This window comes from Octodon degus, unplaced genomic scaffold (assembly GCF_000260255.1).
Source record: "Octodon degus isolate 3935 unplaced genomic scaffold, OctDeg1.0 scaffold00129, whole genome shotgun sequence".
NCBI lineage: Eukaryota > Metazoa > Chordata > Mammalia > Rodentia > Octodontidae > Octodon > Octodon degus.
The window spans coordinates 7,468,309-7,495,650 of record NW_004524705.1 but is presented as its reverse complement, the minus strand read 5'-3'; the positions used below and the strand labels follow the sequence as shown (position 1 = coordinate 7,495,650).

Sequence of the window (27,342 nt, the reverse complement as noted above, 5' to 3'; positions counted from 1 at the left end):
TGTTTTTGAGACAAGTTCTTGTGAAATTTTCCAAGCTAGCCAGGAATTTGAGATTTTCCTGTCTCAGCCTCTGAAAGAGACAGCTCTTTCAAGGGTATATGGGATACACAACTGTAAAGGGTTAACAGAGTTTTGTGCCTTAATTGTGGGAAATTATACAAAAAAAAATCCTTGTGCTTCTTGTTATCTACTCTAAGAAGTGTATTTTCCCTCTCAGCTCAAGGCTGTTCAACAATAAATAACTGGATTTTGTCAAGGCAGCAATCTAACACAAACTCCCTGCCCAACCATCTCCTGAAACGTAATCAGCTTAAGATGTATCTTGTAAAACTACGCACTTATCACTAAACTGGAAAAGACCTTTTAGTTATAAACAGTTTGCAGCTGTGTCAAATGAATGTAGTTTCTGTTGTTCTGTACTAGCTAACAAATTTGCATACCATTCAGCCGATCAGCCTTCTCCTGCGGGAGAAGGAGCTGATGGACCTGAGCTCAGTAAATAAAGGCTCTGTTCAAATTTCTATCTCTGCTCTGGTTCCTGTGCTGAGTGACCCATAACAACAACCTCGAGGGGCTCCAGGCTCTTCTTCAAATGAGCCAGCAATGCTTCTGCCTCGCACCTTAACAGCTTTCTCCGCCCCATGCCCTGTCCCCAGGTGACTGATCAGCCTGTTATCTCAGCTGTTTCCAAACTTGCTCAAAGCGCACCTTTTCAGAAAGCACCTAAACCCCGGGTCCTCCAAGCCCTTGCTTCAGATCCAATGACCTCATGTCAGCCTACCCTGAACCCCAATTTACTACATCCCTTTTTTTTACTTTCTGTTTTTCAATAAGGAGAATTGAGCCCAACTTCCTTCACACTGAGCTAGAGATCCAGCCCTTTTTGTTTGTATGTTTCGAGACAGGCTCTTGCTAAACCGCCCTGGCAGTTTAAACCTGCCTTGGCCTCAGCCCGTCAAAGTGCTGGGACCGCAGGCGTACACTCCCCCTGGCCACCACGCGCCTTTCGGACAGGGCTGGTGCTGTGGCGCCTCCTTTAAACCCGGCCGGGGAGGGTCAGGGATAGACCCCGGGCTCGCCCCTCGGCGAGGACCAGGCTCCGCCCATCTCTGCTGCCCGCCGCCCGGGCGGAACTCAGGCGCCACACCCCTCCTAGCCGGCCCGGAACCGCCCCTGGGTGGACGTGCCGCTGTACGTGGCGTGACGTCAGTGCGCCGCGCCTGCCGCTCTGCGCCTGCGCCTTGTGAGAGCCGTGGCGCTTGGCGGGGCTCCTCGAGCTGTAGGCTCGCTGTGTTTACTGGTTTTGTTGTTGTTGAGGCTTTCGGGCTGGTCTCGATTTGCACCATGTACCACAACAGCAGCCAAAAGCGGCACTGGACTTTCGCCAACGAGGAGCACCTGGCGCGACTGCGGGCCGACGCCAATCGCAAATTCAAATGCAAAGCGGTGGCGAACGGGAAGGTGAGGGCCTCCCCGCGAGGCCGCGAGCGCCCCAGCCCGGGGAGCCGGAGGGGAAGCGCCGGCCCCCTTAAGTCAGAACCTCGCGGTGTAGGCCAGGCTGGCCTTGACCTCACGGGGGGCCCGGCGGGGCTCGAATGTGCAGCCATCCTCCTGCCTCGGCCTCCGAGGGCAGGGATGCGGGCGTGCGCCTCCAGAGCACAGCCTGTCTGAGGTAGGGAGGAAGAGGAGATGCCGCGGCAGCGCAGGCCCGGAGCCGTTCCCGTGGTCGGCCGGGGCTGCCGTGGGGAGGCTTTCACTGGTAGTTGATCCGGATTAGAGAAGGACCGGACGTGGCCGAGCGGCGAAACCCAGGTGCGGGGAGCTTCGGGGCGCGCAGTCGCGCTCGGTCCTCGGTGCCCGGAGCTGAGAGCCCGCGTGGGCGAGGCCAGGCGAGGAGCGTAACTTACAGAACTCAAGCGGAAAACTTGGGAGACTTGCAAGGGTTGAGAGGAGAGCGGAGCTCGTCCCGTCCGCGTCCTGGGAAGAGTCCGGGCGGCGGCGGGGCGTGGGCTGCGTGCGGGAGGGGACGCGCGCCCCGGGTCACCTCCAGGAGGCGTGGGGCGGTGCTGACGTCGCCGGCCGGCCGGGTTTCATGTTTCCCGCCAGCTCCTCCCGGGTTTCTAGCACTTGCTTCGCGGGAGTGCTGTGCTTGGTGCCCGCGGGCCTCGTGCTGCCGAGGCCCACGTCGATTTCCCGTCCCCGAGCTTGGCACCTGCATTCGTTTCTTGGGACTGCTTTTAAATCACCAAAATAGGAACGAATAGCGTAGAATAACAGACCGACAGCTACCGCTTACTGCTGTTCTCGGCCTCGAGTTTTTGTCCCACGGCGGTTGGGAAAGGGATGTAGGTTTTCCGACCATTAAAAATATGGTTTTTGAGTTTACAAATAATGAATAACCCTGAGAGAATATGTGCATTCTGTTTCCATTTGGCACCAGTGACGCAAATACTCGCCCGACATTCTAAGAAGTAGTGAAATGATGGTGGAGTTTTGGCTTATTAATGTTTTCCCAAATCTGTTTTGTGTAATGCTTAGCACATCTATGAAGAGAAGCGGGCTGGGCACGGGGGTGGTGCACACTGTAACCCCAGCATTCTGCAGGGTGAGGAAAGAGAGTCGTGATTTCGACGCTAGCCAGGTTGTGTACATAGATCCTGCCTATGACCCTGTCTCAAAAAAAGTTTAAAGAGAAAATTATTTTGGTATATTTTGCTTTGCTGAGGTTTTAAAATTAGGATAAAGAAGATAGTTTTACAATTCATTCACTAAACTATGTTGTCATTGTTTGTTTTAAAGGTTCTTCCAAATGATCCAGTCTTTCTTGAGCCTCATGAAGAACTGACTTTGTGTAAATACTATGAGAAAAGATTACTGGAATTTTGTTCGGTGTTTAAGCCAGCGATGCCGCGTTCTGTTGTGGTAAATTAACAGTAGGGATGAGATATAATTTCCTTTTGCTGGCTTGTGAAATCTGACGTCTTGTAAGTTACTAAATTCTCTATCCACTTGTTTACAAAATTCATCTTAAGTTAGCTTTGTTTACTTTTTGTTGTGTGTTTTTCAATAAAGCCCCGAAATCCTGAGTTGTTAAATTTTACAAAATATTTAAAATCTCATTTCATACTCAAAAGAATGTAGAAGTCTGCCAAACAAGTTGTGACATGCATTTTATAGAGAAAGAAAAAAAATAAGATTGTTTGCCTTCCCAGTACTGAATGAGCTGTAGAAAAGGGACCAGAACATAGATAAGTGCTTTTCCAGTTGACCCACAGTATACCAAGTACATGAAGTAATGTAATGGTATTTGTATGAAGCACCTTTTCAAAGAAACTTGCATAAATGAGTTCCTTTTCACAGAATTTAACATGTAATATGTGCAAATAGATACTGATAACTTTTTTTTCTAACTTTAGGGTACAGCTTGTATGTATTTCAAGCGTTTTTATCTTAATAATTCTGTAATGGAATATCATCCCCGGATAATAATGTGAGTATGTTTGGCTAATTAATTGTTTTCATTAAAGGAGACCTTTCTACTCTGGATATTTGTAGGATGTGTGTGTGTGTTACATGTAAAAGAGAACTGACTTCCTAATCAAAGGCAAATCAGATTTGTATTCCTCTTTTCTATGAGGTTTTTAAGATTTCCTGTTAACCCTTCTTTCCTGTAATCCTGACGGCATCTGAACTTCAAATTGTCATCATTCAAATTGATTTCTCAACCCAGTGCTTTCCAGAAGTACTGCTTTCTCTCAGTGCCATCTCTGTTGTGACTTCTTCCCATATCTGCTATGTTCAGATCCTGTAGGTGTATAAGCATTTCAGTGGAATTTGTTTCTGCTGTCTGCTAAACAGTATGCTTATTGATAAAGATACAGTTACTGTATGACTCACCAGGGATCTTAATGTCAATCACATTGTTTTTCTCTTTCATTCATACTAGTCATACTCAGGCTCTCTATACCCAACTTCCCAAAGCTCTTGTCAAGTAGCTTGCTGCCTAGTTTTTCACTCTAAACTGCATGTCGTAGTCAGGTGTGCTGCATAGTCTGACCGTGCGCTTATAAGCCCTTTCTCACTTGGCTCCAGAGACTTCCCAGGTGGCCTGCTGCGGGCGTCTCTGAGCCTGCTTTTCTTCCTAAGTGTATGGTACATGTGTATGTGCTCTTCTGTTTTTAACTTCCATGTACATTTCATAATACAAATTGTTAGGCCTCAGTTACTTTTTTAAAAGCTTTTAGGTCAAACTGTGTCAGACTCATGGAATGAGTGTTGAATGTTGAGGCAGTACTGGATCAGAGTGTATCTTTTGTCTCCTAATGAATAAAGACAAGAAAATGAATTAGCCTTTTTTTTAAAAAAATGTATGCAGTACCTAGTTAGTTATTTGTGTGTATTGGGTAATTTTAGACAGTTCTTTTAGAAATAAACACTTGAGAGTGTATACATGACCTTCCATGGTGCCTTATCTTTTCCTCTAGGCTTACTTGTGCGTTTCTGGCCTGCAAAGTGGATGAATTCAATGTCTCTAGTCCTCAGTTCGTCGGAAACCTTCGGGAGAGTCCCATTGGACAGGAGAAGGCGCTGGAACAGATTTTGGAGTATGAACTGCTCCTTATACAACAACTTAATTTTCATCTTATTGTCCATAATCCTTATAGACCTTTTGAGGGCTTCCTCATTGATATAAAGGTAAACTTAGTGACATGAAGTAAACTACTACATGAATGCTTTACCATTGTTCTTTAAAAGAATCTGCAACCTTGAAACCTTTAACCATTCTAAATTGTTTCAAAATGGTCACAACTTGTGAATGGACTGGGCCTGTAGGTAATAGTTTTCAAATTTTATTGTGTGTCTGATTCACCTGGAGAGCTTGAACTCAGATTGTTGGGTACTAAATGAAGAGCTTCTGATTCGTAGATCTGCAAGTCCTGGTGCCACTGTTCCATCCCTGGCCCCACTTGCTGCGTCAGCCCTGTTCCCAGGGCGGGCTGAGCCAGCCACAGAGTCTGGATATGGTGGTACCAGCCTGTAATCTCAGCACTGGGGAGGCTGAAAGCAGGAGGATCACCAAGTCCAAGCTGCATAGTGAGACTCTACAACAACCAAATACATTAAAATAAATTTAAAAAAAAGAATCCAGGGTACTCTTCATTAGTGACAAAGAGAGTGGTTCCTGGACTTTATAGATAGCAGATGGAATCAGTAGGACTTGAAGCTTGACAGCATGTGTAGGCTGCAGATGAAAGGAATCCTTGAATTTCTGACTTGAGGATACATAAGGATGATACAGCACTGACTGCAGGAGAATTACTGGTGACAGAAGGGTACGTGGATGTGGTTTGGGCTCAAGTGGTTAGGATTGTTTGTAAGACATCCAGTGGGCAGTTTCCTTGGGGAGGTCCAAGGAGTGCAAAGTTCAAGGTATATACGTGAGTTATCTTTGCTCAGGAGAGTTTAGATTGGCTGAGCATAGTGTTTGAATAGTAAAGGAAAAATGAAGCCACTGAGAAGTCTGAAGACTGAAGAGTACCTGGAGACAGGAATTGTTAGAGGAGTGAAGGCATTTTTAGATGTGTCTCCTCCTCCTCAGAGTTCAAGCAGGGAAAATAATAATAGTTGCTGGATTTAGTGTCAGAAAGGTCCTGATTCTGTTGAAACTAGTCTGCTAGCTTGGTGCCCGAAGGGAGGACATAAGTAGTCATGAGTGGCTTGATGACTGGTGGAAGGCCTGCTAAGTGATTTCATTACTTGTGTGTGTCATGGAATATACTTTTGTGATGCAGCTAACAACACACCTAGGCTCTAGGATATATGGAATGGTGTGTGTGTGTGTGTGTGTGTGTGTGTGTGTGTGTGTGTGTTGATTGAACCCAGGGCCTTTGCAGTGAGCTGTAGCCTCAGCCCTTTAACAATTTTGAGGCAAGATTTCTCTTAACATGCCATGTTTGCCAGTTGGGCTCAAACTTGTAATCCTCTTGCCTCAGCCTCCAGAGTGCTGGGATTATAGGCGTGTGCCACCACACCTAGACCAAATTTAATTTTAACATTTTCTTGTTGAAAATTAAACCACATACTGACCTAGACCTGTGAAGAGGGGAGGTCATCAGTATCATTTTTCTGGCCACCTCCATGTCTTGTCTCATCTTCAGGAGCAATAACATGCTGTGACTATAATCTCTAATAATAAGGCCTTGAATACTTGCTGAAGGAGCTGTCTTGGGCTCTTTTACCACTAACTTTTTTCTTTATAAGCAGGAGTCTAATAATTTTAAAAAACCACTAACAGTTGCGTATTGTTATCCAGTATTCTATACTGACATTGTGTGTGGACTGATTTGATACAAAAATAGAACTAGGCTAGGTTTGAGCACCAGCATAGATGAGAGTGTGCGTAATGCTTTGTACCAGGGCTTGGTTACGGCTTGGACTTCGGTAAATGATTGGAATTTTTCAGCTCTATTGTAATTTTCTGAGAATCATAAAAGACATTAAAACAGGTGGACACTGTTGTCGTGAAAAGGGAGGGCACATTTTCTTTGGAAACCTCATCATTGCTAGGCAGTGTTAAGAAACATACTGAGGTCGGAGAACAGGAGTTGATCATGTTACCAAACGTGTGGCTATATAGATTCCTCTGGAAATATTCAGAAATCTGGATAGTGTTGCAAAGTAGAAGGTTGGTTGGAGTCAAATACTATTAAACTTCAGCCAGATGTGTTGGCATTCTGTGGGAGCAGGGGATGAATCCGGGGGGAGTGAACACCTACAGACACTGGTGCACGTCAGCCCCTTGGGGACTGAGTGTCCAGAGGTTCGGAGGAAAGAGAGCAGCCAGTGTGCTGGATCAAAGACATTCATGGTCTGAGGGAGGTGACTGAATTTGTTACAGCAGTCCAGTGATTAGTGAGAATGACAAGCCTGAGTGGCACATGGTTGACTAAGGTGTTTGTTCTGAAGTGCAGACCAGATTTCTTAACAGGACATGAAAAGTTACTAGGAAATATGTGATCTTCATTTTCTTGGGCATATTTTGAAAATTCACTTTGTGGGGAAGCCTGGCATGTTCAAGATTTGTTTCCCTTTAATTCTTCCCCAAACTGAACTTCAATGTGATGTTCATACCAAAATGAGGTGGTGTTCTGTGTCCTACATGCCACCTTAATTCTACATCATCTGGATTGTCAGGGAGGTCTTTCTGGGAGTTTCTAAGTTCTTAAACCCAGTTGAGTCTCCTTGAGCCTCTCCTCCTTCTCAGGTGGAAAAGACAAAGACAGGGATTAGCATGACCTGAGAAGGCTGTCAGGTACTCCTGTGCTGGAAACAGAGACATTAGCTTAAAGCATGCATGCTTTCTTGGGCTTGTATTCAAATGGTTTTGAAAGCTGCTGAACTAAAGAGACATTAAAATCAGAGAAGACAAGATTCAACAATCAGAATTCAGTGAGGATAATTTTGCTGTGTTCTGTAAAACAATTCTATTAAGATTTTGAAATATTTGTTGGGTATAGGAAAGGAATTGCTTTTATAAAGGATTCTGTATTAAGCACTTTTTGGTTAATTAAGTATTTTTGAATTGTAAATACTCAACTAAACTCAGAAATGGTAACATCTGCTAAATTTTTTCCTAGACCCGCTATCCCATGCTGGAGAATCCGGAGATTTTGAGGAAAACAGCGGATGACTTTCTTAACAGAATTGCGTTGACAGATGCTTACCTTTTATATACACCTTCCCAAATTGCTCTGACTGCCATTTTATCTAGTGCCTCCAGGGCTGGAATTACTATGGAAAGGTAATAATTTGTGTTTCACCTTAGGTCAGAGTCAGTCACTCAGTGTACTTCTTAATGGAGTCTGAGTTTTTTAAGTAAGGTTTATTTGTGAATATATTCCTGTATATGTCCCTTGTGGCTAGGAAGGTTGGTGATAAAAGAAATGAAATCAGGTTTTAGGAAACTTTTAAAACTTGGGGAACCCATTGGTGAGCTAAGGGAGTACATCAGTGATTAACATGAGGTAAAGCAGGTGATTCTGGAAGGGCTGTAGCTATGAGTATGTGGCAGATTTGCAAGTTCACCAGCCGGTGAGCAATGTGAGGACAGTGTGTTTGCGTCTGGAGCCTGGGTGACGCATAGAACGCAGGGAGTGTCTGCAGAAAGCTCAGCACTGGAGAGGACGTCCCCTGATCAGTTGTCACTGAACCATAAGTAGTAATGGCTAATACAGAAATGAGCACTGAGAAGTAAACCCTACCCAAAACCATAGATGCTTAGAATGATTTATGCACAGACTCATTCAATTTTATAAATTCACTAAATGTACTCTTATATAGTGTCCATAAATGGATAAAACAATATCATGGAGGGCTGGCCAGGTAGCTCAGCAGACTAAAGGGGATTTGATCCCCGGTGTGCCATGCCAGCTCCGCCCCTGGAGCACAACAAGATAGCGAGTGAGACTTGGGGTGGTGGCGCATGCCTGTAATCCCAATGCTTGGGATACTAAAAACAGGAGGATCACTAGTGATCTACGTAGTGAGCCCCTGTACTAAATACATTTAAAAAAAAAAAAAAAAATGAGTATAATGACTAATGGGGGAGATAGGGAGAGGATAGCACAAAGCAGACCTTCACGGTGCTAGCCAGATACACCTGCTTTTTTCTTTTCATGTTTAATTACTGAATTTATGACCTTTTATAATTTTAAAATCCATTGATGAGGTGCAGGTAATATGAACAGATTGATTTAATTTTACTGCATTTAATAGCTGTATTAGTTTCCTTCAGAATTAATATTCCTATTTACAGGATACTCCTTGAGATATCAGTGGAGTATTTCAGTAATAATGTAGATATCAAGGTCCTTCTCCTAGACATAACTATATAAATTTCAAAATGCAGTTACATCTGAGAAAGAGTGTGGTTTATGTATCTTCTCCACAAACATAGCTCACCAACTGTATAAATATATTAGTAACTTCTACTCTGTTTACCTAACATCTTCTATGTATTACTCTGCATTAGGCTGCATTTTAGGCTTATGACAATGAACAATGTGTAAATCTCTACTCAGAACAGATACATAAATATTTGATATCTGTAGAATTTGGGTGCAGAGCTTCCATTATAGAGGGTCAAAGCTGTTTTTCACACTTAAGACAACCAAGCTTCATTAATCTGTTAAAGCATTTATGCCTTGTATATTGTAAGTTGTCCTCCAATGAGCTTTTGCTTCAGTTGAGTACAGTGAAGTATCATAAGGTCCAGATTTGAGTTCACTTCATTTTACAAGTTGAGTTAGAATTCTAGATAGGCAGAATTAAAATTGTGGTACCTTAGGCTTATTGCAAATTAAGCTGGCTTTTGTAACGTTTACAGGCACTATACTCATTTGATCATTTTTTCCCTTTTAGGAAAAGGCGCTCCAATCATTAACTTAAGATTGATTTACAGGCAAACTATTTTGAGATACATGAAAGTTGAATATACACTTACTGATGATTGCTAAAAAGGAGGGCCTTGTGGTGTTCATGTTTTGAACAGTGTTCTAGATTATTACTCATACTCTGGTTCTTCTGGGTTCTCTTTGTGGTGTGGGTATGGAGCTGTTTGTTAGCTGGCAGTTTGATTCTTTAGACATTCTCAAGTACTTCTGAATATTGTAAAACTCAAAATTGAAAGGTATTACTCAGAGGGCTGGCCAGATAGCTTAGTGGACTAAAGTGCCTACTTAGGCAGACTCAGGGACCAGGGTTCGATCCCCAGCATGCCTTGCGGGCCCCACCAACGGGGTGATTGAGACTGTATGTGGTGGTGCACACCTGTAATCTCAGCAGTGGGGAGGCTGAAAACAGGATCGCTACAAGTCCGATCTATGTAGTTAGACCCTGTAGACCCTGTACTGAATACATTAAAAAGAAAAAAGTGTTAGTCAGAACTGAGATTAAAAGACTTTCCCACCTCACTCTTAGAACCAAATGTATTGCTATATACTTAAGAAATTGAAAGGAAAGGAAGACTAAAAGCAACAAAAAGGTGGACGTGGACCAAAGTGTGGAATTTTAGGGAAAAGGAAAATACTAATTTAGTTATAAGCTGAAATCCATTCTTTGTCAAGTTATTGATTCCCATATTCAAAACTCCCACAATGGGCATGAAGATGTTATATCAGATTTAATTATTGAAACTGTATAATCAAGCTTAAGTAACTTAGTTTAAAAGATCCAACAGTTCTTCAAGGATTACTTTCCATTTTGGTAACTTTAACCAAGAGAAAAATTAATACTTTTCTGTATTTATGTTTGAAAGATTTCTTACGCTTTAGTAGTCTGTTCACTTGGACCTTTATCAACTGTAGATCAAGTTTGGGTATTTAAAACTTTAGCTAAGACTTAAAGATAGAAATTTTATTTTCATACTATTATTACATTTGGGAAAAAACAAAACAAAACAGGAATTGGGCTTTATATCCCATTGGTGGAAAAATGATGCCTTTCCTTTGGCCGTGATGCAGATGAAATGTAGTAGAGTTATATAAAGCATGGAGCGGTTTTCTTGTTGGCTTACACCCTTCTCCCAGGGCCCCTGGAAATGCAGCAGTAACTAACAGGACGGTGAAGTTAAGGGGAGTGGAAGTTTTGGGGTTTGGGGCAAGTGGGATGTCTTGACTTGTAGCTAAAAACAGTTGTAGTAAATCCCTAAGACTATAGTAGTTTGTAGGTTGCCCTTTTTCAGAGTTTAAAGTATGATGTAATACTGTCCTAATTGTTAAATTGCCCCTGAAATGAACATTTAGGCAAACAGCTTATTGTGTCATGCTTCTCATTAGTGCATGCTTCCAGGGGTTAAAGTTTTCTTCTTTTCTTTATCAGTTATTTATCGGAGAGTCTGATGGTGCGAGAAAACAGAACTTGCTTGTCACAGTTACTAGATATAATGAAAAGTAAGTAATATACTGCACAGTTGTTTTCTGACAAAATGTCTCGATATTTAACTTGAGATAATATAGGATTGTTTGACTTATTATTAGACATTCCTTGTTTAAGATTAAATTCATTCTGTTGACTAAGTCATCAAGGGTATTGGTCCCTAAATGAGTTGTATATCATATGTATACTACAATGTTCAACACGAGAAAAGGGTCAAAGAAACCACCACCAGATGACTGCATTTATTTCCATAACTCTTACATGCAGTAAAATAAAACTGCAGTACTGTACAGTGCAATCAGGAAAATTGCAGCACTGTATAAACAAGATGTACTGTTGAAAGAAAAGACATGGTAGCTCCTTGGACAGGATGTGCAGGACTGTACAAAAAAAATCAAAAAACGTCCGCAAGTCCCAAGAATAAATTGGTAGGTCATTAAGTGAGGACTCTGTGTTCTTCGTTGATGTATTAAAGATAAACTGAGAACAAAACAAAGCATATGCAGAGTGGTAGTCTTCACATGTATATCAGAGTGAAAATTGCATTTGAGAGTTTAATGAGCTGCATCATAATGCCTTAAAAGTACACAACGAGTGTACAGCAGGTCTGGAAGTACATCTGAAGGGACCTAGAGAGGATGTGTAAATTTGGAACTTCTGTTTTGTAGATGCATCAGTTTTAACTAGGTGATGTGTTTCAGTTGCTTGTCCCATTAGTTGGTAACCTGAAAGGCGTGGTCTCATGCTATTGGGAGGCATCTTTGGCTGTCACAGAAGGATGGTCCTTGCTGCCAGCATTTAGTGGGTGGAGAGGCAAGTGCTGCTGTGCATTGTGCAGAGGACAGTCCCTATGCAAGGTGGAGCAGTGTTTGTTTTGGGTTTTTTTTTGTATTTTAGGGAAGAGTCTACCAGGGTGCTCAGGGTCTCACTCCTAGATCAGACTCGTAGTGATCCGCTGTTTACAGCCTGCCAAGAGCTGGGATTACAGACATGCGCCTCTCGTTGCCGGCTCAGCGTGCCCTGGGGGTGGGGCCGGCACATCAGGCCCCGGGATTGAACCCCGGCCATCCCCTGAGCTGTTTGGCTGGCCCCAGGAGCAGTAGTGTGTCTGGGCAGCAGCAGCATCTGAGCACGCTGGCCTTGCACATTGGAGTGATGCATGCAGACAGGACAGGAGGGGTTGATTCCGTAGTGTGGCTGCCAACACCTGGAGTTTGGCTCAGTGAAACTGTTTCGGAACTCATGGGCTCTAAAACAGAGAGGAAATTCTGGTGGTTTTAAAATCCCAAGTTTGTGATAATAGCCTCAGGAAACGAATTCTGTAAAATCCTTTTACAACATAGACTTATCTAAATCAAAATGCCACGGTGCTGGTGTTAGAACTGGACTAATGGGGCGCCGGGAAGTAGCTTCCTGGCATAAGCGCCCGCCTGGCGGGTGCAAGGTCCTACCAGTGGGATGAGTGCCTAGCTGAGCGGCGGTGCCAGGCAGCCGGGTCGCGTTGTTGGTTGGCACCCGTGGGACGCTGGATGAATGCTTCAGGCTGCTGTGCTCCTAGCATTGAGTCAGTTGTGTTTGTTCACTGGTTTTTTTTTTTTTTTGTAATCTTTCTGTAATTTAATCAAGTATTGGATAAACCAGTAAAAGATTGCAGAGTTTGACTTTGGGTGAAAGTTAACAAGTGTAATTTTTATTTTTTTTTAAACTTAAGATGTTTCAGAGCATAGAGTTTTCATCTGTTGGTTTGCCGCTCTAGGCAATCCTGAGGGCTCTTCCTGTACTAAATGAAAACAGTGGGAGTGGAGCTGGGTGCTGCACTGTAGGGCTTCATGTCCGCCACTAGGGGGCTCACGGTCAAAGCTAATTGTAGTTTGGCTATTGATTCTAGGATCATTCCATTTTGTAGATACAGTAATTAACTGTACTCAAAGCTTCCAATTTTATTACTGATTTCTTAGTAGTTTTATTTGCTCCGCTTATTTTTAATATGATATGATAATAGCTCATGGTAAAATAGTATCCGGTTTAATAATATTAAGATACTCATAGCTTTTTGGAACACAGAAATTTTCCAAAGGATGTTAAGTCTCAAGAATTCATTCATTTGAAAACACTGCTTTTAAAGAAAAGCAGTGCATTGTTTTCATTATGAAATAAGTCATTAATATAGTTACACAGCACATGGCAGCTAAGGCATCCTAGATCTTCTGTTTTTCCTCTAAAAATCTTGAGATTTGTATTCTTTGGTTCGTAGTTGAATGACATGATCAGCTAAAAGGTTTTTGTAATTATAGAGTTACTGATACAGTACTTTTAAACTAAAGGAGAGTATTTTTGTAGACCAAAGGATCTACAGTTTGTTGAAACAAAGAATCACTGACAGTTTACCATACTAAACACACCTCTTTATTATGTTTACACAGCACATAGCAGTTTCTGTGGTATACAAGAAGTACGCTCGTGGCCCACAGCCGTTGGTAGAATGTTGTGCATAGAGTTAGTAGAGAATAAAGTATGTTCAGTAAATCATACAGGGATTTTTTTCTAGAAGTTGCCAGGTGTGGCACACACCCAGAGTCCTAGCAGCTCAGGAGGCTAAGGCATTCAATCTCTGGCAACGTCGTAAGTCTGTGTGCCAGGCTGTATGCAGACTAAAGTGGGCTGGGGTGTAGCTCAGTGTGACAGTGCTGAGGACTGAACTCAGAAAAAAAAAAATTAAGATTGAGCAAAGCATGTGATCGTGTCAGTGGTTGCAGAAAGAAATACTGCTGAGTAGATGATACAGCTTGCTTATTCTCTGTGCTGTACATAAGACTGCATAGACAGTAGAGAGCCGTAATCCCTTCAGTGTCATTGTTGCTTCTTGGCTTTAAATCTGACATAATACAAACCCTGCTAAGAACAATCATGTCATCTCGAGAGCATTTTCTGATTCTGTGACAAGATGAGAGGTTATTACGTGGCTCCCTTTAATGTGAGAGCAGGATGTTTATTATTCAGTGTGAACCCTTTCCATCTCCACACAGGCATGAGAAATTTAGTAAAAAAGTATGAGCCACCAAGAGCTGAAGAAATTGCTGTTCTGAAGCAGAAGCTGGAGCGATGTCACTCTGCTGAGCTTGCACTTAATGTCATTACGTAAGTAGATGGGGCAGTTACTCATGAATAGTTTGTTACTTACTCCCCTGGCCTTCACAGTAGTAAATCATTTCATTGGGGAAAACTGATACCTTGTAACTCAGGTTTTTTTAATCAAGTTTACTTTTCTAATGAGATGGTACACAACATAGTAAATAGTTGGTCATTGTTTAGTTCTGATCTATCACTAGTGTTCTTCGGCTGGCAAATCTGGTCCTTTCTGTTCCTTCTTGTGGGATATCTGGGGTCAGTGTCCCCCTAGGGATCTATCGCTTTTGCCTGTCCTTTCACTCTGTGGTGTCTTCACAGGGCTTTTTTTTTTTTTAATTGGCTGAACCGGGGATTGAACTCAGGCCCTTGTGCTTGCCAGGGGAGCGCTTATTCTACAGAGCCATCTCCCTGGCCCCCTTCACAGGTCTTTTAATTGGTTCAGGGAACAAGTATACTGTTAGCTAGTGTGGGAGCATTTGGCATGTTTTATTGCAGTGAGCAAGTTGATGTTGAAAATAGAACCTCTAGGAAAATGAGCCCTTAGCTCTTTTTGCAGCCACGGGCACGTTTCTTAATTTGTAGGCTAATGTGGAATTCACCATAAAATTTGCCCTTCTGCTGTGCATAAAGAATCCATAACATTTTAGGAGTTTAGGCAGCTAGGAGTTTGAATAGATGATAGGATATTTCACGGAGATACTTTCAAGGTACTGCATTCTGATGTGAATGTTTGTTAAAAGTTCAGTGGGAGTTAGCCAGGGCAACTTGTAGTTAAGGTGCGTTAGAGATACTCTCATCTCTATAGTTGATGAGAGATGTTAATAGATATGTATGAGAAGCCCTAAGAGCATTCCAAGGTCTTTAGAACAGCTACTGACTCAAGCCCTTTTACAGATGTAGTAGAGGATTCCAGGGATGAATGCAGTATGCAAAATATAGGACTGTGTTATTATAATCATTGCTGTAACTTCAAAAGATGGCCTAGAACTTGAACTTCACAGGGTTCATTCCTGTGCCTCTGTAGTAACAGGAATATTAGAAGGCTGTAGAGAAATGTTGACTTTAGGGAATCAGAGTATTGTACATTCATGTTGTCACACTGATTTTTGAGATAGGCTTGACATTGGCCAGACATTGGCCAGTTCTAGTTCACAGGCTAAATCTGATCCCTGTTCTTTGGAAACAGTTTTACTGGAGCCATAGTATAAACATTAGTTCACCTATTATCACAACTGTTTTCATGCTATGACAGAAACATTGAGTGTGACAAAACTATTGTGGCCTGCAAGAGCTAAAATTTATACTTGTAGCCCATTGAAGTTTACCCTTGAAGTTTACAAGTTTACTTGTAGCCCCTAGATTAGAACTCTGAACAGTTATAATCCTACTCTTCCAGCTGGGTGAGTAAATGGGCCACGGCCCCAAATTTCTAACTAGCAGTTTATTTTTCATTGTTTGTTTGGGAGGTACTGTGGATGAGCCCAGGGCCTTGCCATTGAGCTGCATCACCAGTCCTTTTCTAACTTATAATTCTTTGAGAAAAGGTCTTAAGTTGCTGAGGCTGGATTTAATTAAACCTTCAGTCCTCCTGCCTCAGCCTCCCACAGTGCCTCATGCCTTGCTCACAGGGTGTGTTACTCATAATTACCATTTGCTTTGTCCTGTAAATTTGCACACTTGAGTGCTTTTCAAACTGTGAAAATCTAGAATTTATTACATACACTTCAGAAAAAAAAATTTCTAGAAAAATGAAGACATACAAAACTGTAAGTTGAAATTTTATTACATTGAATTGCCAAAAATTCTAATTGCTGTAAGAATTTCCAAATATGTAATTTTTGGACTAATCACAATGGATTTATGGGCCACACTGTGAGTAACAATACTGTAAGACAAAATACTTGTTTTCGTTGACCTTTAAAAATTCTTTTACCTTTATTTTTCATCACACAAGAACTGTAGTGTAAGGCAATCAGTATAGGTAAAACTCAAATTCCCTTAACAAACCCAAATCTAAGTCACAACTTCAAAAGTTATTTGGTGTTTATGGGGGCCGCGGAGATGGCTCAGTGGAATAAGCACTTCCCTGGAAGTGCAAGGGCCTGAGTTCAATCCCCGGTTTCCACCAAAAACAAACAAAAAGTTATTTGGTGTTTACTTCTGGATTTCTGTGTGTGTGTGTGTGTGTGTGTGTGTGTGTAATTCTGGTGTTTCTCTATATCGCTGTCTTCATATGTGGTACAGCACTTTTTGTTACTAGCCTATAACCTTTGCCAGTCTGGGTAAAAAAACTGGTATCACTGGTATTTAGTGTTACTCTTGATTACTGTGAGCCACTGATGTTCCTGTGGATAAAGGTCATCCTTATTATGTCACATTTTTTCCATAGATTATTCATGATGCTTGCTCAGTTTGGGGACATTATTTTTTTGCTCTTTACAAATTTTCTATACTCATTTTTGATAATAGCTCTTTGCAGTTTTTACATGTAAAATATTTAATATTTTACTTCTTGTTCAGCTTTTAAAACTACTTAAGAATTCTTTGTGATGATTTTTTTCTTTTTTAAAACTGAAATTTTGTTCCAGTCTGCTTTTGGAAAATCTTTCAGTTATTTTGAATTATTACTATTATTTTTTAATCACAGACTAAATTCTTCTAGTCATTTTAAAGCCTGGTATATAACTGATACTGTGCACTTAATGATCCTAACTTGCAAGTGCACTTTTATAATGGAGACAAGGACCTTCAGCATTGTGTTTTGCAGATTAGCTTTGCTACTTTTTCCTGTTCTCTGCCCACTATTGTCCTCATAGCCTTAACTCTTCATCTCTTTCCATGCCATCCCTCAGTAGATACTCACAGGCTGATTTATTCCTTATTTTATGGTTTGTTTGCCAGTACCATGTTTATTGATAGTTGTTTAATTACAGAAAGAAAAGGAAAGGCTATGAAGATGATGATTATGTATCAAAGAAATCCAAACATGAAGAGGTATGTTAATTCTAAAGGTAAAGTTGATAACATTTACATTCTGATGAGATTTATTGTCCCAGAGTGTGATGGTGGTTTGGCTTTTATTACTTTTCCTAGTTTCGCCTGTCTATGTATGTTGCCCATTATTAAAGGAATTTGTCTTGCTTTGGTTTTAGCCTGTTATGAGGCACTGTAAGGGGTGATGAAATCTGTCCTGTATCCATAGACTGCAGCAAGGACACACACTTCGCTTCTGCTTTACATGCGTTCTCCAGATTCCTTAAAATCGTACTTGGAAGTCGGGTTGAAGGAGTAGTCGGAGGCAGAAGGTTGCCACTGCTGTCTTTAGTGCTCACTGGAGGTGGCTGGCGAGCCTGCGCCAGGAGAGTGAAAGAGCAGTGTGCTGGAGTTGGCCGCTTCATTCACTTCCGTCACCAGCACAAGTGCAAGGGGAAATGACGCTGGTCATGCCTCAGGGTGTCGTCCTAACCACGTGCTTTTTTCCTTCGTAGGAAGAATGGACAGATGATGACCTGGTGGACTCTCTCTGAATGTTTGAAACTGCTATATTTAATCAGCAGAAGGAAATGTATCTGGCATTTAACTTAAACACTAATACATTAAAGTGCTGTATTTCACTTATGTCAAATGCAGCGTCTTCAGAAGCAGAAATGGCAGAGTTGGGCTCCTGTGGAAACGGCCACGCAGATGTGCCGTGCCTCACAGTTGTCTTCCTAAGTGGCCTTTCAAATGCTGCCTGGTCAGCCCTCTGTGTGTTTCTGCCGAACTGCTTGGGACTGAAAGGCAGTCTTTCTAGGGACTGATTTTCTTTTCCTCTCAGTTACTAGACATTTCCAAATTTAAAAAAGTTAGAGGTATAATTGAGTTCTCTAGATAAAAATCTTAAGTTGGTATCTAATATGTTTAGTTTTAAAATTAACCTATTACTACTTGCGAGTTCATATAAATAGGTGTTACAGTTACTAGGAGCTTTACATATGAACTATACATAAGGAATTTAATTCAAGTTGAAATGAACGATATAAAAGCAAAGACCGTATACCAGGTTACTGAGCTATGGGTGGAACTGTTGCTACTTCATTCCGTGGCCTTGGTAAGTTAATAAACCTCTGCACTAGTTTCCCACATTCAGATGAAATGACAGTGACACTATCTACTCTTTGTAAGGTGGATCAGAGCATTGTGCTCATGACCTGATTAATATATGTGTTTTAAGAGTAGAACAAATGTTAGCTGTTACAGCTAGAAACAAACTCAAGAATGTGTTTTATCACACCACTTTTTTTTTTTTCTTTTGGAAAACTTGAAATTGTGAGAAACTCAGCTGCCCATAAACTCAATAGAGATACATAACTCACAACCAGTGTGTGCAAGGCTGTTCTTCCCATTAGAGAAATGAACATTTTTACTTAGGTCTTAGTATATGACAGCAGTATGTTTTAAGCTTTTTGGTAGTTTTTGGTTTTGTTATTGTGAAATGAATAAAATTGATGGTGGGACTTTTACAAAAGTAGAACCTGAAATTTGTAATTCTTCACTGTAGTCCTAGGCAAATATGCTAGGCTGGAGACAGAATTGCACAATGCTTAGTTTACCTCCTGTTTTCCTTTCAGACCACTCAACTTTGGCATCAGGAAAAGGTCCACATTTATTTGACTTTCCTAGACAACCTGATTTTTTAAAAAAAGTTTCATTTCAACATTGATCATGTAGTTACTTCAGAGAGATGTCTAAAAAGGTAGGTAACAAGTGTTCCACTCCAGTTTAAGAGATAAACATGCAAGTTTCCCACTCTAGTTTAAGAGATAAACATTTACACAGAAAGAATAGGGCAAGTTTTTCAGGTTTATGTTTTATAATTAATGGCATGGGGAAAGGATTTTGGAATGGGAGGTAAGCAGGTCACTATCAGTTTGGACCATCTGTCAGAACATTTTAAGAGGTATCACTAGGCCATAGCCATTCCATGGGTCTTCTGTCCAATAAACAAAGAAGGAGACCAGGTGAATACTCCTGTGGTAATCCAACCAACAAGCTCAAGGAATAGAGAAGAAAAGTAACGTGACAGGATCTAGAGACAAGGAGGAAAAAAATGAAGTGGCATTATGATCAAGGAGGAGGACTGCAGGATGTGCTGGGTTTGGATGATTCTGATCAAGTGATTGAACCTATGTGAGGCTAGGCTGCAGTCACAGAAATAACTACCTCTTATAATGTAAAACTAAGCACACAGTCATATTTTAAACCATCAGAGACTGGGAGTATAGCTCAGTGGTACGGCTGCTCTTATCTCCAGTGCTACAAAAAAAGTTTAACATCTTTTCCCCGTGTTTTAAATGTTATACAGTCGAGTGTTGCTCTTAGTTTGTAGGCCTTTAGAAAATTTTTCAACTGTAGGAACTGGTTATCCTCCCTTCACTCAATTCCTGCCTTACCCACTTGCACTACTAACATTTCCCAACATGATATTTGCTCCTATCATGCCCCTTTTGCACACGTATGGGAAAGAGTGAAATAACTGTAAAAACAGATCATACACTGAGTCATTTTTTTTCAAGAGACCATTAGCAAAAATAATAATTTGAAGTTTTATCTCCCTGGGGACCTTGCTCTGATGCCAAAGTTTGAACTGCCCCTGAAGAGGGTGAGAATGCTTGGCAATATTTAGAAGTAAAATATCACTTATGTGAGATATCCCTTGGTTTTATTTTAACTTAACCCTTGTGAATACTTCACAAAAATACACATACAGAAGCAAATAAAACTATACAGTCCGACTAAATATCCAGCTCAGCAGATACAAGTGGTCAGAAGCTCAAAGATGGGTAAGTTGTTAAGTGGCTGATGAGGTTGTCTGCGTAATCAAAGGGGTAACAAAAATCAACTCTGAAGAATTCTAGTTTTGTTTTTTACACAAAAAAACTGGAAACCTATAAAATGCCTGAAGGGTAACATGCACTGATCAGTACAATGACCAATAATATTTACTGAATTCAAACTATTTACTGTTGTAAACATTTAACAAAAGCATTGGGATCTAAATACAATCTTTGACAATTCCAACAAAATAAGTGGTATGTTTAAAAAATAAAGCTGATGAGCAATAGATCCATCTATATATTTTCTTTCAACAGTTCCAGAATGAGAAATAGCACAGTATTTTAAAAAAGTATATAACAAAGATTGTTCCTATTATGACAAACCCTGGAGACTGTAAATACAGTCACTGAACAGTCAGATGGTCATGTCCCCAAAGTGTTACAGTAAGAACAGTCTGCAGGCCAGTTGTCCTTAGTTGTCAGGAGAGAATGTCAGTTGGTTTCATAGTTCTTTTTCCAAGAGACAGCAAAACTTTGGCAATTAGATGTACTGGAAATATACTTGGAGTTGAAGACAGAGTCCTGGCGGTTTTGTCAAAGATTATCTGCACACCGGCTCAGAGTTGGGTGAAGGTTCCGAGTGGAGAAGTGCAGATGTCCTGCAGAGACGGCTCACACGGGCTCCGGCAGAGAGCTGCCGGCCGTCTTCAGTGTCTTTGCATAGCTCACACATCGCTGGGATGTGGCAAGGTGTGCTATTTTTGGCAAGAGCAGAGGAGACACTATACTGATGACAATTTGCTGGGCATGCTGAATCCAAGGAGGGCTGCTACCTGACATCATTGGTTTTTGTATACTGGTTTTGTTTTTGTTGAAGCAGTTCTGTTATAGCCAGCAGCTTTTTCAACACATGCTAGACAGAAAAAAAATAGAAGAGGAAAAGAATTAGTAAATAAACGAAAACCTCATTTGGAGTTCCAGGAGGGGTACCTGGATAGGAAAAAAGCCATGTGAAAGGAAATAGTGAAGTAATACCAGCTTTCTATTCAAATCTGTGAGTTTGTCTTATGTGGACTTTGCTGTATTTTTGATTGTAGTCATGGTAAAGAATTTTTATATGCCAAAGTCAATAACTGAAACATTGCTAGGATAGATCACCTTTCAGGAAGACAGATGCATAAAAACTTATCAGAGTAGAACCCTAATAAGTAACACTATTAACTTGCTAAGGCTACTCAGCAACACATGGCTCATTTTATTCTTGTACCTTTCCATGTCTCAACTGACCTCTGATGTGAGAGAGACAAAACCACTACTGCCCTATTTCGGCTCACCTCTCATCTTTAAATGTGCTGTGAAAGTATATGGATGCCATCATTTTCTAGGAAAGTTAGCATTTTACATTTAAAAGCAAGATAGCTTGAGCCCTTCACTGTTGGTTTTGGAGACAAGGTCTCACTACATAGTCGTCCCCCCCCCGCCCCCCACTATGTAGTTTAGGCTGTCCTGAAACTATGTAACCCAGGCTGGCCACAAAATTGTGGCAGTCTTCTTGCCTTGGCATCCTGACTCCAAGCAGAACCCCAGGAGGGCTGCTATCTGACATCATTGGTTTTTGTATACTGGTTTGGTTTTTGTTGAAGCAGTTCTGTTATATTCTGCTGTATGCTACTATGTTGGCTACAAAGGAGCCCCTGGCTGAGATCTTTCTGGATTATGATTCAGATTCTTAAAATTGTAATATAACTGATACAGTGTTCATCAGAACAGAGCTATGAGCTTACATCACAGTCATAGCTGGCATTCAGTGTAAGTGCTAATGAACATCATGGTTAATGAATGGCTGGCGAAAACCCACCTGCTGTGCGCCACGCTCATTACTGAGCGTTCGCAGCTCATCCGAATGGGCCACACAGATTTCATGCAGTGCTGCTAAGTCCCGGGACAGGTCAGTTCTAGAATGTTCTGTAGTGTCCGGAAGTTCAGGTACATTCTTTAAGGGAATCAGAAAACTGCATTTAGAAACACAAATCTTTATGAAATCTCTTCTGAAATGATTCAAAGTATATACAGTAAATATTTTAATATTCTCTTAAAATTTGAGATGCTTAATTTATAATTGACATTTTTCTCTTTAACAGTGTATTAAAAGTTCCAATTTGGATTTCTAATTCATAGTAAAGTCAAGTTCCATTTTGGTCACAGCATATCAGAACATGGCATAATACTGTTACTATAAAACAGGTTCTTGGGGCTTGGGATATAGCTCAGTGGCAAAAGTGCCTGCCTTGCAAGTACAAGGTCCTGAGTTCAATCGTACCACAAAAAAAACAAAACAAAACAAAACAACTTCCTAAACAATAAGCTATGTGTTAAGTTTTTTTAAAAATGTACAACATGTGACAAATACTATAAATATTAAATGCAATTTAAATTTAAAATTCCCAAACTGAATTTCATAAAACTCGCGGTAGTTGTCCAAATTCATCATCACAGTTCCATGATCAAAATATGAAAACCTATCAAGCTTATCTGTGGAAGATGCTCAAAACAAAAGTCAATGTTACTTACGCTTTTCTTTAAGGTTCATGAAAGAACTCAGTTATGTTTATAATACTTATTACCACTCATAATACTGTTTAACATGGGTTTAGATTACCAAAAACTATAAATCTATCACCTATTTAATGATAAGGTTTGTTACACATATCTAAAAATTGCAAAATTCTGGTGTTTTATGGTAAAAGCAAAGCATTAAGCAGAATACATTCATTCTTACTGACCCAGTTATTTTATCCTTCAGTAACAGATTATAGAAATAAAAGGCATTAGCATTTGTCTTCCGAGGGCATGTAGTCTGGTGGTCATGCAAACCTGTAATCTCAGCCCTTGCCTTGGAAAGCTGATGTAGGAGGATCTCTGCAAGTTCAAGGCCAGCCTGGGCTACACAGTGAGCTTAAGGCCAGCCTGAACTACAAAGCAAATAAGCCAATCATAACAACAGTTACAGATGTGTAGGGAAAAAACTAGGAAGCAGAGCATGAACAAGTGAAGCTTCAAAGATGAACTGACTTATGTAAGAAGTGAAGGAACAAAAGCAGATTGGAGGTTATAGGTATATTTGGATATGTAGACTCTAAGCAGCTCTGAAAAGCTAGATTTTGTGAGTGACAGAAAAGCTAAAGCCTAGAAACACTGCTTAAGCAAAAATCCACCTTAAGCAGGCACATTTCCCTAGCAGATGTGTAAACGTCATTACAGCAAGAAGAAGTTTCTCATCACCATACAACTATATTTTTGATAATTACAAATATTTATATAAGTGTCCCAGGAATTCATGTACTAATAATTAAAAAACACTCATGTCTACTGGTGTCTTCTGTAGGAGAGCAAGCTCAGCCTGACTCACTTCCTGCAGCAGTACAGTACTGCTGACCTGTGGTTCTGACTGCATCTGAAGGCATTAAACCAGAATGTGCTTCCGTTTCCCAGCCAGCCATAAAGCTGCGTCAGTTCCCACAGGCATGCTACTTTCCGGTTTCTGTCTGTAAGCTAAATCACTGATCAGTAGTTTAAAACTCAACTTTATAGAAAATTTAACTCTGCCAAGACACAGGATTTTTAAAATTTAAATATATTTCATATTTATTTAGATCTTATAATCACAGTTTTATTATTTATAAAGATACAGAGTGAGGTGTAAGTAGCCCAAATGAAGTATATCACCAAATGCGTGTATTTGATTCCTAGAAATAACCATAAGAGCCCTCATTTTGTTTATATGAGTCATAACTATGGGTCACCCATCTTATTTCAAATTTTAGCTGCAAAGAGTAAAAGCTAAAGAAATCTCGTAACGCAATGTTACAGCAGTTATGTAATAGCTAAGACACAATGGAAACTACAACTTCAGCAGTTAAAAAGCCACAACTTTATGCTTGGTGTAATAAATCAGTGTAAGAATAAATGGTTCTAGGTACAAAAATTAAATTTTTGTTTAGAAAGATTTAAAATTTTTCTGAAGTTTTTTACTTAAATAAGTTAACTCATGTACTAACTATAGGTCTCTACTTGAAAATTATATACATACCCCAAGTTCATCTAAAAACATGATCATACGATGTTTGTTGCTTTTGATGAATGGATTAACACCTTCCATATAAGGCTCCTAAGAAAATAAAGAGCTTACGGTACAATAAACAATTGTCTAATATATAGTAAAAATCACATATATAGCAAAGAGTCCAGTTAATAAGAATATAATCACATGCTACCCTTTTCCTTAAAAACAGCTATCCTATCATGAGGAACTGAAGTTTAAGAATGAGAAATTGTGGACCAAATTACAATATAGTCTGGTAGATACACGGGAAAAGTCTGTAAGATGGAGATGTGAGTCTTTAAAGGAATAAAATAATGAAGCACAAGTTCTGGCAAGGTTAGGAGGACTAACACAACTTACATTGCTGGTAGGCAGTCTTATACCCAGTAAATGCCTAAAATCTGTAATTAGTAATTCTCCAGAGGTTAGGGAGTAACTTGACAAGCAGGAAACAAAGCACACCAGTATAGTGACACTTGTTCCTGCAGTGACAGTGACGGGAGCCCATCTAAATGTCCAGTGGAGGAGGACTTCACACCCATCGGATGGCACACCATCCTAACCCTTAATAAGAAAGCTGCATATTTCCTGACACAAAAGAAGTTTGTTACATTAAGAAAAGTGACAGCATGATTCCAACGGAAGAATTTAAAGTTCTACTAAACAAGACATGTAAAGAACACATCAAGTATCTTTAAAGGGTACCTGAATCTTTACAAAAGACTTACATATTTAAAGTATCAAAATGCTTTTACCTTGGCTCCAAATTCCACAAGGTTTGCTAAATTCTGCACAGACTTAGCCACTAATATCAGTGTTCTTGCAGCAATAGGAGATGGGGAGTCTATAAAAGAATTAGAGCAGAGCTAATGATGTGAACTCTGAAGTTATCTGCAGGTAAGCCATTGTAAATGTTGCATTTTGATGCTTCCTTACTATAAAAAAAACCCCAAAAAACTAGCCTTGTATTCAGAATGTTCTCTGAAAATTTATGACCTGTCCAAAGACCTCAAGTGAAATGGGAAACACTAAGCACAACTATTGGTGCTCCTAGTTTTGTTTGAAGAAGTGTACTACACATTACCAGTTAACTCCCAACTGCCTGCTACTACTTCAGAAATACCTCACAAAGTTTTATCTCTTTGTATCCTTAAAAGATGAAGACCAAAGATAAGTCTGGGACCTGTGCCTTGTTTTGTAGAGAAAATCGTAAAACTTAATAAACCTTTATAGTATTCCAAAGCTCAGGTATAACATTCCTATAGAAAACAAACAGTGAAATGTAAATGAAAAATTAATTCAGCTACTAATTAACATAGCTTATAAAAAATATGACAGGTAGTCTACCTGATAGCTTGATTTTAGAATGTGTTATTCATGAGGAATTCAGAGATTAAGTCAGATTATCTCTTCAAAAGAATTCTGTTAATTCTTAAGACTTGTAGGTTTAACCACTGGCTATAGACATATTATGATATTCAAAAATATGTGTAATACAGCTTTGAGTGTCACATTATTAAAATAGTTTTGTGCCTTTTGTTGATAGGCTCATTTTTACATTCAAAGTCATTTTGTTATCCTCTCTTTGAAAGAAGCCTACATCATCTGGAAGTCAGTCCATAGTGGACATATGGGTAATGAGCACAGCTAAACAAAAGTTTACTGGTGTCTGAAGTAATGATTAATATACAACCTGTGACCATTTTCAATGGGAGGAGCTAGAGCTGCTTTTTTCCCAAGTACTCATTCACAAATCACTACTGCAGTGTATGTAGGATTTTAATCTGATCTTAAGTTCAACATGAACTGAGTACACAAATGTTCTTCCCAACTTGCAAAAATGAAGACTCACAGGCTAAGAGACACAGAGTGGAAAGTAGAATGTGTGTAATTCTGCTGTCTGAGATAGGCATTAGAAAATCTAAGCAGCAAAACAAAAAAGGTAACAAGAAAAGGGAAATATGTTTTAGAGTGCCTCATAGTCTTAGAATTGAGACTTTTACAAAAAAAAAAATCGATATAAAAGACAAAATGAATATTACCAAGTAGTGAAACTGTATTCTAAAATTTTTCTTGTTTAAAAATTTATCAAAAGCTAATTACCTGAGATGATATTAAACATCCGTGGATTCAGGATGGCAGGACAGATAAGCCGAAGAAAAACAAAACCACTGAATAGGAGGGAAATTCTTTTTAGAAAACCATTGTATATAGTACATTAAAATCAATATAAACAACTGTATGTTTGTTGGGGGGAAGGGAGTTCTCGCCTTATGTGAAGCAAGTGCTCCACAGTTTTACTTGGGGCCGGTCAGCTGCCAATTCTGGTCCTGAACTTGGCATTCTCCTGCCTTACTCTCTTCAGTACCTGTGATTACAGGCACGTCACTGCCCAGCTAGAGAGTTTGTTAGTATTCGTAGTACCTCAGCCTTTACTCTGAATCCACATAGGGAAATGCAAACATAGCTTCAAGAAAATAATAAGCCAAAGCATTTTTGTAAAATTAAGGATAGTTATGCTGCTTCAATGGATTACTTTTTTTAAATTTAGAATTTTAGATTAACTTTGAGAAGATGTTAACTGTATATTAACTGTCTTCAATGCTTTTTTCAGAGGTGCAGTTTATTTTATCCTTACTTGGAGGAAGGATATTCTTACAAATGCTAAGAATTTCTGAAATAATATAGGAGTACATATAAGCCTTTTGTATATATTGTAGTTTGGTGAAATCCCCACACTTGCATTGTCCTTCATCTAGGTGGTTTCACCAGTTTTGTTGATACTTCATAGAAAAATAGGAATCCACTGCGCTAGAGAAGAAACTTGATAAATGAAAATCTAGGAGAAGGCACGGATTCCAAAGCTTAAAGGCTACGGCTGCTTTCTCATTACTTTGGGAACAATGATGTACGGAGATTTAACCGTACACATACGCTACTCCGCCTCCCTCAGTCAATGTAGAAAGCATATTGTTACGGAGTTGCAGTTCCATTTAGAGGAGCCCACGCTGATTGCTTTATCCACGGCATGGAAGAGTGGATGACCCAACTTCCCAGCACTGCCTTCACGTGTATGGCACTCAGCTCATTTTGGACTCTTGGGAAATGAAATCTTATTTTTCAAACAGCATATATACCAGTCACATCATAAGAAGAGCTAAGTCATTACATCTAGACTTCTTTTAAATTAATTTTGCCTAAATTTTACTCGAAAACATCTTGCTACTTACTTAACTCACGTTGGGCAACCTAAAGCCCCACCTGACAAACCTGACCTGAAAATTTCAGTTCAGTCAACTGCAAATTGACATTGGGAGATGTGGGAGGTAATTCTAAACTAGAAGATACATTAAATATATA

At 40.1% G+C, this 27,342-nt stretch overlaps 2 protein-coding genes across 2 annotated transcripts in view; one reads left to right on the top strand and one right to left on the bottom strand.

Moving 5' to 3' along the window:
- Positions 1–1,229: 1,229 nt before the first annotated feature.
- On the top strand, positions 1,230–19,642 carry Ccnh (cyclin H). The gene is made up of 9 exons (XM_004640941.2): positions 1,230–1,461; positions 2,800–2,922; positions 3,417–3,490; positions 4,485–4,695; positions 7,638–7,801; positions 10,879–10,949; positions 13,962–14,073; positions 16,998–17,058; positions 17,553–19,642. The coding sequence occupies exons 1-9, from the start codon at positions 1,345–1,347 to the stop codon at positions 17,589–17,591; spliced, it is 972 nt and encodes a 323-aa protein (XP_004640998.1). The 5' UTR covers positions 1,230–1,344; the 3' UTR covers positions 17,592–19,642.
- Positions 19,643–19,738: 96 nt separating this feature from the next.
- Rasa1 (RAS p21 protein activator 1) overlaps positions 19,739–27,342 on the bottom strand; it is an 86,089-nt gene continuing 78,485 nt past the window's right edge. Inside the window, exons 21-25 of the mRNA XM_004640940.2 lie at positions 26,086–26,153; positions 24,738–24,826; positions 23,971–24,048; positions 21,739–21,873; positions 19,739–20,793 (exon numbers count right to left, since the gene is read on the bottom strand). Of these exons, the coding sequence (XP_004640997.1) occupies positions 20,710–20,793; positions 21,739–21,873; positions 23,971–24,048; positions 24,738–24,826; positions 26,086–26,153 (454 nt within the window). The 3' untranslated portion in view covers positions 19,739–20,709. The remainder of the gene's footprint in view (positions 20,794–21,738; positions 21,874–23,970; positions 24,049–24,737; positions 24,827–26,085; positions 26,154–27,342) is intronic.

Excerpts from the sequence above, each read along its gene's own strand:
- Ccnh (XM_004640941.2), top strand. The coding sequence starts at position 1,345 with ATGTACCACAACAGCAGCCAAAAGCGGCACTGGACTTTCGCCAACGAG. Across the intron at positions 3,491-4,484 it reads TATCATCCCCGGATAATAAT|GCTTACTTGTGCGTTTCTGG; the intron begins GTGAGTATGTTT and ends CTTTTCCTCTAG. Across the intron at positions 7,802-10,878 it reads GCTGGAATTACTATGGAAAG|TTATTTATCGGAGAGTCTGA; the intron begins GTAATAATTTGT and ends TTTCTTTATCAG.